At 41.3% G+C, this 11002-nt stretch overlaps 1 protein-coding gene across 1 annotated transcript; it reads left to right on the forward strand.

Moving 5' to 3' along the window:
* Window positions 1-1448: 1448 nt before the first annotated feature.
* On the forward strand, window positions 1449-5209 carry LOC123089696 (uncharacterized). The gene is made up of 7 exons (XM_044511299.1): window positions 1449-1662; window positions 2854-2939; window positions 3199-3317; window positions 3386-3438; window positions 3529-3639; window positions 4641-4793; window positions 4874-5209. The coding sequence occupies exons 1-7, from the start codon at window positions 1500-1502 to the stop codon at window positions 5077-5079; spliced, it is 891 nt and encodes a 296-aa protein (XP_044367234.1). The 5' UTR covers window positions 1449-1499; the 3' UTR covers window positions 5080-5209.
* Window positions 5210-11002: the final 5793 nt, after the last annotated feature.

Below are 11002 nucleotides of genomic sequence, written 5' to 3' on the forward strand. Positions count from 1 at the left end.
ACCGTAGACCTTCTCGGTAAAACAGATCAAACGGATTATTATCGAAATGATTTGAACTGTTTCAAAGACCCAACATGCAATTTTTTTTTGCATTGGGCTCTTTAGAGGATTTAAAGTCACATCCAACAAGGGCCAGAAGTTCAGATCACAACCCAAAAGGAACGAAAGGAGAAAAACAAAAGAGCAAAAGGCAGCACAAAGAAGGTATGTTGTTGCATGTTTACCTATTTGTGAAGCCTGGAATCGTGATGTACGTCGTCAATGTCTCAGTTTTGATCTTGTGTTTTTTTTAGAACACCATATAACTTTATTTAAACAATGTTTGTAGGGATACAAGCTATAGGTGGGGGTGAGGTGAGCCAAACATGGCGCCCACTCTCCAGAGAAGTAGCAGCTTTCACTAGACTATGTGCTTCAATATTGCATGCTCGATTTTCATGACTAATGGACACCTCCTGGAACAACGCCTTTTTTTGCGAGAATCTCGTTGATGATTACGGCATAACTGCATGGGTTATCCTCCTTGATGTTGCGAACCACTTGTAGACAATCCGTAGCAATTTGTAACCATGAGAGGTTTAGATCAAGAGCTAGTGACATTGCCTCACTGCATGCAATGGCTTCAAATATCGCTGGGTGTGTAAGACCTTCAAAAACAATTGAGGACGCACCCAGGAAGATACCACTCGCATTACGGCAAATTGCATTTACAACTCCGTTCGGTTCTCCTCTGTCTATACCTCCGTCAACATAAATTTTGGCACTTCCCACAGCAGGAGCTTGCCAGCCGCCCGGGGCAGGCCTACGGGGTTGGCTGGGCTGGTTAGACTTTTTGACTGGTAGCCCTTCAAGCTCTGACAGAATACGCTGGATAAAGGAGAATGTCGATAGCAGACTCTGAAATTGTTGCTCGTGAATCACTTTCTGGCGAGCCCACAAAATGGACCATAGTGTTATCAGGACCTTCACAACTTCCGCATGTGATGCCACTTCGATTAGATTGAACAACCACAACTTAGGATCCTCCTGATCACGTGACTGAACAAGATTCACAACATTATCATCAATCAGCGACCATACTGCTTTCGCCATGTTACAATCAATGAGCGAATGGCGCCACGAATCTTCAGCTGCGTTGCAGACAGAACAAGTCACCTCCTGCACCATGTTCCGAGATACCTTACATCACCCGTCGGGAGGGACACATGAGCAAGTCGCCAAGCAAAAATTTTAACTTTAGAAGGAACCTTGATGCCCCATAAATCAGACCATTGCCGGCGAGTTCCTTCAAGGTCGGACATACTTGGGTTACATACTCTTTTCGATGAATTATAATGTGATGCCATGCTGGATAGGCCCATGTGCAGCCCAGCCCAGGCCCGTTGCCCTGCCGTCTTCTCTAATCTATTTCCGGAGGAAGCGAAAAAAAGGTCGGCCGTCGCGTTCGTTGCAGTCCCGTCACCCAACTTCAAACCCCACTCTCCTCCCCCGCTCATCCGATGGCCCATGCGGCAGCCGTCGACCCGGGAGAATCAACGCCGGCCACCGCCGCGACGCCGCGCGCCGGCCCCGCTCGGCCGGATCCCGCGCGCCGCCTCCCCGTCACCCCGCGCAAGCTAGGGTTTACTCCGTTCCGCGGCCCTCCTCCCCCTCCTCCTCAAGGTACGGCCGGCGTCGCCCCCCTTCCGTTGCCGAGAGGGGAAGTTCAGCACCATGGTTCACCCGAACCTAGGCTCGGCGCCGTTCGATCTTGTACTGTTTTCACGTGGATCCGAGCTTTGTCATCAGCATTCAAATTTCCTTGATCTTGTACTGTTTGCCTTGATCCATCTATCCATGATATTTGCATGTTGTACAAAAACCATGCAGCCTGGATCAAAAGGTCATTCAAATTTGTGGAAACACAGCCAAACTTCATATTTTTGCACAGATCGCATCCATATGCTGTATTTTTGTGACACACTAATGCATGACTCTAAACCCTCCGGTCTCCGAAAATGTTTTGCGATGCCCATCTAAATCCACAATTTTTTGCATTAGAATTATCTTCTTTTTCTTTTACTTTATATGACACCTGACACATAGTTTCTTCATCTTTAATAGAGGCCAAACCGCCAAAGAAATATACAAATATTCAGCCCACAATATTTTGGTGTGCTAATCTGTAGCATTTAGAAGAAAAAGGAAACATGTAGCTATGTAGTTGGTCAGGGCACCATGCCAGGAAAAGCACAACGGTGAAGGCGGATATAAAAGTGTAGACTGATCTGGGTGCACTGGAGATAGCCATTGCATCGGCGAGGGGATTTTTTATAGCCTATACTGTTGGCATGCAGTAGGTTTTATTGGTAAATGTTAGGGTGATAAGTAGTTCTTGATCATTCCCGCCAATTTTTCTGATACGCGCTGTGCACATATCCCGGTATATGCTGCCTGTAGATGTACGGTGCGGAGCGTGGGTTCGACTAGACCATGGCTCCATACAATATTTTCATCCGTTTCCTCAGGGGCTCGAGCCCCTCAATCGAGACGCCTAGGGTCTAGGGTGCGGAGCGTGAGTTTGGAGCCCCTCAATCGAGTCGCCTCTGGGGCTCCACAAAATATGTACGGTGCGGAGGGTGAGTTCCTGATTTTGCTGTGCTTGCTCACGTGCCCAAGTCACCTTTGCCGCCCCTCTTTTTTTCTTTCAAATTCGTATATACTTTGGGTTCAAAATAGGGGCTTCTACAGCCTGCCAAAATTTGGGCTACTGCTGTTAGTATTTACCTGAGATTGGATTCCTGCCTTGGATTGGCTAGATTGTGAATTGAAAACAGTCAAGCTGATATAATACATAGAGCCTTCTGTTTGCAGAGCGAGCACTGACAGATTCATCAGAGGAGATTTATACTCTTGAATGGAAACCTTATGCAGGATCTCAAGCTGTTCCAGATACCGAGGTAATCCCCTTCCCCCTTTCCATCTCTCTGTGCATGCCATGCAGGTGTGTGTTTGCTCATGCATCACTTCCCTCCTACTCCCTCCGTCCGGAAATATTTGTCATCAAAATGAATAAAAGGGGATGTATCTAGATGTATATTAATTCTAGATACATCCTTTTTTATCCATTTTGATGACAAATATTTTCGGACTTCCCTCCTACATGTCAATCCTTTTGGTTAGTTGGAATATATTAACATGATTTATCATAATTGTTAGGGTGTGAGGACACCTGGAAGTTCACTTAAGAACACCTGTGAAGCTTTGGCGCACGAAGCGTTCACCGATGAACAGCGTGCGCAGTTGTATGCACATATATTAATAACTGCAGATCTTGAGTGAGTTATTACTTCTAAGTCTCGGCAGTTATTTGAGTTTCTGCAATGTAATTTTCTTTTCTTTTTAGACAGGGAAAACCACCATCAAAGGCCGCCATGGTTCTGGCCTTTGGACAACCTGGTATATATGTGCAAATACATGTCGATCTAGATTCGCTGATTTGCTCTGTGTTTACCTTTCCTACCCTTTAATGCTTGTGATAACGTGCAGTGGAGGGTCAGAAACATGCATGGGAGGAGGTTTGGCGTGCTGCTCTTGACAGATACCAGAACCAAATGTCACCACTGGGCTTTGAGACACCTTTTAGTTCCCAGAAGAATGGTAAGTACGTTATGTTTTGCACTAAGTAAAACGAGCACAGTGGCACACACACATTTTCCTGGCAAAGAAAAGTTTCATATGGGATTTTAGTACCATCATACTCCCTCTGTTCCTAAATATAAGTCTTTGGAGTGGTTTCACTATGAACCACATACGGATGTATGTAGATGCATTTTAGAATGTAGATTCACTCATTTTGCTCCGTATGTAGTCCATAGTGAAATCTCTACAAAGACTTATATTTAGGAACGGAGGAAGTATTTCCAAAAGACAACTTCGGTTGAGATAATTGCAATAATTATAAGAGCGCCAATTTATCTTACTTTTTAACTTCTTTGTTGTTTTTCGGTGCAGAAACTAATAATCCATAAAATGGTTAATGATTTATGATGAAAAGTTAACATGGGAAATGTGCTGTTAAATTACTAATTATATAGTTTTGTTAGTAATTTTATACAAAAGTTCAGTTCACCACTTCACCATCAAACTCAACCAGAGATCAAATATTCCATCTCAATGAGTGTCAGATACTTCGCAACTACTCATCATGATACGAATATTCTGCTTTCCGATTTTCCTGGGTTTTGTCATCTTTTCTTTCATCATTTTTTGAGAATATTTCTCTCTTTAATACCTCACCTTAAATGATTTGAGTCAAATATGTTTTGATTACCTTTCGACAAATATATGTTTGTAGTATGAGCACGAACTTCTGTGTGCAACTTTGACCATTAGTTTTATGTGAATATTTAGAACAAAATGTATAGAAAGATAGTATTACTATATTTTTCACGGCAGATATAGAGTTCTTGAGCTTAGGGAAACTTGGACTACATGCTTTCAAAACTAGCTTCTCCAAACAAACTGTAACATATAATTTTCCAAATTACTTGAATATCCTATTAGTAAACATGCATATATATTCAGGAAAGAATGAAAGCTTCTTTAAGAAAACATATCTTCATGAAACGTGCTGACAGAATGAGACATACCTTTTTTAGGCCCGTTAGAACCATCTCCTATCAGCATGAAGAATCTTGAGGAGTTTGAGCTGAAGGAGGCACATTCAGAACTCGTTGACGCACAGGCTACCAAATGGCAGAACCAGAAGTCACCAGTGACTGGCTTTGAGACACCCATCAAGTCTGTGATAGGTAAACTAAATACTTTGTATCTTGTGATAAATCACTTGCTTATATTTTGTTCCATCATCACTAAATAAATGAGTTTGCAGGTAATTGCACAGCTCAAGGTTTGGATGTTCAGAATGGCGGAGAGGTTCAGCTGGTAGTCAGTTGTGCCGACAAAGTTGATCAAGAGCCACCTGATGGCAGAAAGATAATGAGTACAATGTATGGTAGGCTAGAGTCTCTTTGCGGCAGCACTCCCGGAAAGTTCAGAAAGCTTGACGGAACAGGACTCATGTGTGAAATGCGGTAAAGATGGGCAGCTGCTGAAATGTTCCAGCTGCTTCTTAGCCGCCCATGCTACCTGTTTTGGTTCATCGGTGACATTCAATGACTCTGGCCATTTTGATTGCCCTGTTTGCTATTGCCATAAAGCTGATAAAGCATTGGAAAGGGCTAAGAAAACATATTCTGAAGCTAGGAAAAGTTTATCTGTTTTCTGCAGCGGCTGGAAGCAATTTTGTAAGGAACCCAGTGAGCAATCTACTGGAAATCAGCAAAGACCTGCTAACTTTGAGGATCAGATGAATGGCTTTCACACAGCTAAAAAGCAAGGTAACCGTCAGTCTGAAGCAGCTGAGCTATGTCGCATGGATGAAGAGCCTAGTCATCTGCGTTCCGGCTTTGTTTCGTTTTTTGTTGTCACTCAAAGAGGTGGTTTTTTCTATTTTCTTTTGGTTTTCTGTGTTATGTTTGGGCTTTGTTTTTTTTCTCCATTTTTAATTTTATAATTTCTCCTTTCCAGATTTTTTCCCTTTTGGGCTTTCATGGGCTTTTTAATACATCTTGATTTTTTTTGTATATGATGAACATTTTTTCTTATATATATTAAACATTTTTTTAATTATATGATGAGAATTTTTTAATATATTGTGAACTTTTCTAGATACACTGAACATTTTTATATATTTTTCTGGAATATGTTTTTATTTTTTATAGGTTTATAAATATTTAGCTCCATAAAAAACAACATACCTTTTTTGTTGGAAAAAATCTACTTAAAAAATCAAAGATAAAAACAAAAAAGCGTTCGTGCCAGAGTGGGCTGGCCCACTTTCCCAGTCTATTAGGCGTAGCCTTCCATGTTTGACGCCCACGGGTGTCATACAGGCGAAATAACTAACTAAGGGCCACCCCTTGCAAAGGTCACTGCATATGAGTCACTTGTCTCTATCTGGGAGCTTTCTCTTTTTTCTGTAGATTCGTTTGTTTTATACATTTTATCTCTTGAACCACACGTCCAACTTCCTAACAACGCGTTTGGTTCGGCGGAATTAGAGATGGGGAATGGGAGTTTAGGGGTGAGGAGATTAAAAGTTCACTGTTTGATTAGAGGGGATGGGAGTTTAAGTGAGAAGGAGAATGGGAGTTGAGGAAGCCAATTCCCACTTATTTCTTCCCAGGGTACCCTGTTAATTCGTGAGTAGAGTTTTATCCCGTGCTAATTCCCACCATATACCAAACAAGGGAATGGGAGTAAAAATCAAATTTTCATGACTAATCCCTCCATAAACACCCTGATGCAAACTCCCATTCTCATGCCCAAGTATTTACCAAATAGGCTTTAACCATTTTTACTGTTGGATTTCTCACGTCGAGATCTTCAAAACTAGATCCTATGTTAACCGGTCTCGATAATTTTTCACGAAAAAAACAAAAAAAAATGAACCTAGAAGCATGATTTTTTTTCATTTTTACCCGTCACGTGGAAGCAAATCTGTACTTCTCGCCGAACAAATATGTGCTTTCATGAGAAGAAAAAATGTGCCTAAAAACATGTTTTCTTTTTTCTGAGAGGCACAGTTGTGCTTTTCGCGTAAGCAAATCTCTACCTCTCGTGGAACAAAACATGTGTTTTCCTTTTTTGAGAGGCACGGCTGTGCTTCTTATGGAAGCAAATTTGTGCCTCCATGAGAAACAAAATTTTGCTCTCATGGAAGAAAACAAACATTTGTTTCCTTTTTGAAAGGCACAAATGTGCTCTTTGCAGAAGCAATATGTGTTTCCGTGAAAACACAAATTATTTTTGATTTTTTTAATCCAAAACCTAGGAAGAAGGGACAAAAACTGAAAAACCCAAACAACCCCAAAAACACCTAAAAACTGAGAACGTGTAAAAAAAACTTGAACGGCTCGACGCCCAACAGGCGAAACATTGCGGCGGATGGGTTTTCATGATTTTTAATTCTATAATTTCTCCTTTTCATATTTGTTTTCCCTTATGGGCTTTCATGGGCTTTTTAATACATCTTGATTTTTTTTGTATATGTTGAAATTTTTTTGAATTATATAAACACTTTCTTATTATATGATGTACATTTTTTAATATACGGTGAACTTTTTTAGATACATTGAACATTTTTATATAATTTTCTGCAAATGTTTTTATTTTTTATAGGTTTTCAAATATCTGACTCCATAAAAAAAACATATACTTTTTTGTTGGAAAAATCTACTTAAAAAATCAAAGACAAAAAACAAAAAAGCGTTCGAGCCAGTGGGCTGGTCCATTTTCCCAGTCCATTAGGCGTAGTCTTCCATGTTTGACGCCCACGGGTGTCATATAGGCGAAATAACTAACTAAGGGCACCCCTTGCAAAGGTCACTGCGTATGCGTCACTTGTCTCTATCTGGGAGCTTTCCCTTTTTTTGTAGATTCGTTTGTTTTATACATTTTATCTCTTGAGCCACACGTCCAACTCCCTAACCGTTTTCACTGTTGGATTTCTCGCGTCGAGATCTTCAAAACTAGATCCCGTGTTAATTGGTCTTGATAATTTCTTTTTACGAAAAAACCAAAAAAAATAACCTAGAAGCATGATCTTTTTTTTATTTTTACTCGTCATGTGGAAGCAAATCTATTGCGGAAACAAATATGTGCTTTCATGAGAAGCAAATATGTGCCTAAAAACACGTTTTCTTTTTTTTGAGAGGAACAGCTGTGCTTTTCGCTCGCGTAAGCAAATCTCTACCTCTCGTGGAACAAAACATGTGTTTTCCTTTTTTGAGAGGCACAATTGTGCTTCTCATGGAAGCAAATTTGTGCCTCCGTGAGAAACAAAATTTTGCTGTCGTGGAAGAAAACTAACATTTGTTTCCTTTTTTTTGAACATCAGTACAGACATAAGCACTCATATACACGCGCATACATTCACCCATATGAACGCACACACGCACACCCTATTCCTATGAGCACCTCTGGAAGACTGAGCCGACATATCATCTTTAGATTTACGAAGTTACCGTAGGCGCTTCGTCGTCGACGGGAACGTCTCCTCCCACTGAATGCGAACCCTGATGGGCTGAGGATACCACAGTCCCTCCAACCATCCAACCACAGGTTGGTTCGCACATTTGTTTCCTTTTTAAAAGGCACAAATGTGCTCTTTGCAGAAGCAATATGTGTTTCCGTGAAAACACATATTATTTTTGATTTTTTTATCCAAAACCTAGGAAGAAGGGACAAAAACTGAAAAACCCAAACAACCACAAAAAGTGTCTAAAAACCAAAAACGCGTAAAAAAAACTTGAACGGCTCGACGCCCAACAGGCGAAACATTGCGGTGGATGGATGCACCACTTAGCGCGCTCTCAGTCTACCAAAGTGGCCCCAAGGGGTGTTATCATTTAGTTGCTCTCTCATACAGAGGTCTCCTCATTAGATTTTTTTAGAGTTTTTAGCAGTAAACCAACCTTTATTAACTCGGAGTGTGGTTTACAGGGATGACAAAAGGGTCATGGCCTCATGGGGTGAAACCAGTCACAAATGACGACCCGCGTCTGAAGACGAAGAAAATTTAGCTAAATTATGTGCATCAAAAATTTAAACTACGATCTTCAAAATTGATCTCACAACTTGTGAATTCCATTATATCTTCCTTCCGTGACAGTCTTGATCCCTTGTACAACTGCCTTGCAATCACATGCGACCGCTTCTAGCGTCGCTGGGTTAGTAATACCCCTCAAAACCATTGTCGATGAGCCAAGAAAATTTCCCGTTTGATCCCGGCAGACTGAAGCCGCTGCACCACTCAAACTATTTCTTGAAAAGCCTCCGTCGACTTGCATTTTTGTTGCTCCTTGGCTGGGCGCGATCCACCTGATTGCACCCCTCGTCCTTGTTATCTCATGTGTCGTTGCTTGCTGCACATTCCTCACCGTCGATTGCATTGAGTTTAGTTCAGCTATGAAGTTGATTAAAGAGGCATTTGTTGCACGCGGACTCTGCACAATCCCATCATGTATAGCCTTACACCTTGCTGCCCAGATTTTTTCGACAAAGGGTGAATTTATTGCCTCAAACTAAAGCATCAAGAAAATACAAATATGATTTAAAAAAAATACAAATATATTGAGCACGCACCCTGTATCTACATAACTAGGATGCACGCAGGCAAACACACGCACACAAAAACATGCCAGTAAATATCAAAGTCATATAAAACCAAAACTATGTGTAGGCGAGAAAAAAATCAAAGCGATCAGATCTTGGATCAACAAACTTTAGTAATGGCCGTACCCACACAAATCATCTCATGACATCACACAGACAACGAGGTTCTTCAACAGCAACTGTTGACACCAGATTTTAGCATGATAAAAAACCCAATTAGGGTGATCTCGGATGGAAAAAGATTCAACATAAAAGTTCTTCGTCTTGTCGAAATGGATGATTTTGATATAGAAATCGTGTTAATCCAAGATCGTATGCAAATGTTAGAGCCAAAAACGTGCAATATTGCAAAAATCATGAAGATGGTCGGATGCCCACAATCTCCTGTTGCTACCGGACTGTTCGGTAATTGGGACCATGCTGTCCGGTCTGGGTCGAGAAATACGTCAAAACCTTTTGTTGTGATCGGACAGTCTGGTCCGGTCGAGCGGACAGTCTGGTCCAAACCGAAATTTTGTATCTCCACGAATCTGATGATTGCGGAGGCGATTAGGCCATCAAGATTGTGAATATGGCTAGTTCATAATCCTTACTGGAAACCTGAATGCTGGCTTTACATATTTGCAACAACAAGATTAAACGGAGTTTATAAAAGTTTTTTCTTTATCACTTTCAGTTTGTCAACTGAATTGCTTGAGGACAAGCAATGGGTTAAGCTTGGGGGAGTTGATACATCTCCATCATATCTACTTTTCCAAACTCCTTTGCCCTTGTTTTGGACTCTAATTTGCATGATTTGAATGGAACTAATCCGGACTGACGCTGTTTTCAGCAGAATTGCCTTGGTGTTATTTTTGTGCAGAAGTAAAAGTTATCGGAATAACCTGAAACTTCATGGAGAATATTTTTGAAATAAATAAAAAATATTGGCGAAAAAATCAACCAGAGGAGACCCACCGGCTATCCACAAGGGTGGAGGGCGCCCCCCTAGGGCGCGCCCCCTGCCTTGTGGGTCCCCTGGACCTCCACCGACCTCAACTCCAACTCCATATATTCACGTTCGGAGAGAAAAAAATCAGAGAGAAATATTCATTGCGTTTTATGATACGGAGCCGCCGTCACCCCCTGTCCTTCATTGGGAGGGAAGATCTGGAGTCTGTTCGGGGCTCCGGAGAGGGGGATCCGTCGCCATCATCATCATTAACATTCCTCCATCACCAATTTCATGATGCTCACCGTTGTGCGTGAGTAATTCCATCGTAGCTTTGTTGGACGGTGATGGGTTGGATGAGATTTGTCATGTAATCAAGTTAGTTTTGTTGCCATGAATTCAGATTTGAATCCTTTATGTTTTCATGAATATATTTGTGTTCTTGATCCGATCTTGCAAGTTGTAGACACCTATTACGAGTTATGATCTGCATACCCCAAGGTGACAATAATTGGGATTCTTTCTGATAATTACCGTAGATTGAGGAGTTCATGTATTCACTAAGTGCTAATGCTTTGTTCCGGTTCTCTATTAAAAGGAGGCCTTAATATCCCTTAGTTTCCATTAGGACCCCGCTGGCACGGGAGGGTAAGACAAAAGATGTCATGCAAGTTCTTTCTATAAGCATGTATGACTATATACGGAATACATGCCAACATTATATTGATGAATTGGAGCTAGTTCTGTGTCACCCTAGGTTATAACTATTGCATGATGAATGCCATCCGACATAATTATTCATCACTGATCCATTGCCTACGAGCTTTTCACATATTGATCTTTGCTCCGTTA

Source organism: Triticum aestivum, chromosome 4B (assembly GCF_018294505.1).
Source record: "Triticum aestivum cultivar Chinese Spring chromosome 4B, IWGSC CS RefSeq v2.1, whole genome shotgun sequence".
Taxonomy (NCBI): domain Eukaryota; kingdom Viridiplantae; phylum Streptophyta; class Magnoliopsida; order Poales; family Poaceae; genus Triticum; species Triticum aestivum.

Excerpts from the sequence above, each read along its gene's own strand:
- LOC123089696 (XM_044511299.1), top strand. The coding sequence starts at position 1,500 with ATGGCCCATGCGGCAGCCGTCGACCCGGGAGAATCAACGCCGGCCACC. Across the intron at positions 3,439-3,528 it reads TCTGGCCTTTGGACAACCTG|TGGAGGGTCAGAAACATGCA; the intron begins GTATATATGTGC and ends GATAACGTGCAG. Across the intron at positions 3,640-4,640 it reads TTTTAGTTCCCAGAAGAATG|GCCCGTTAGAACCATCTCCT; the intron begins GTAAGTACGTTA and ends TACCTTTTTTAG.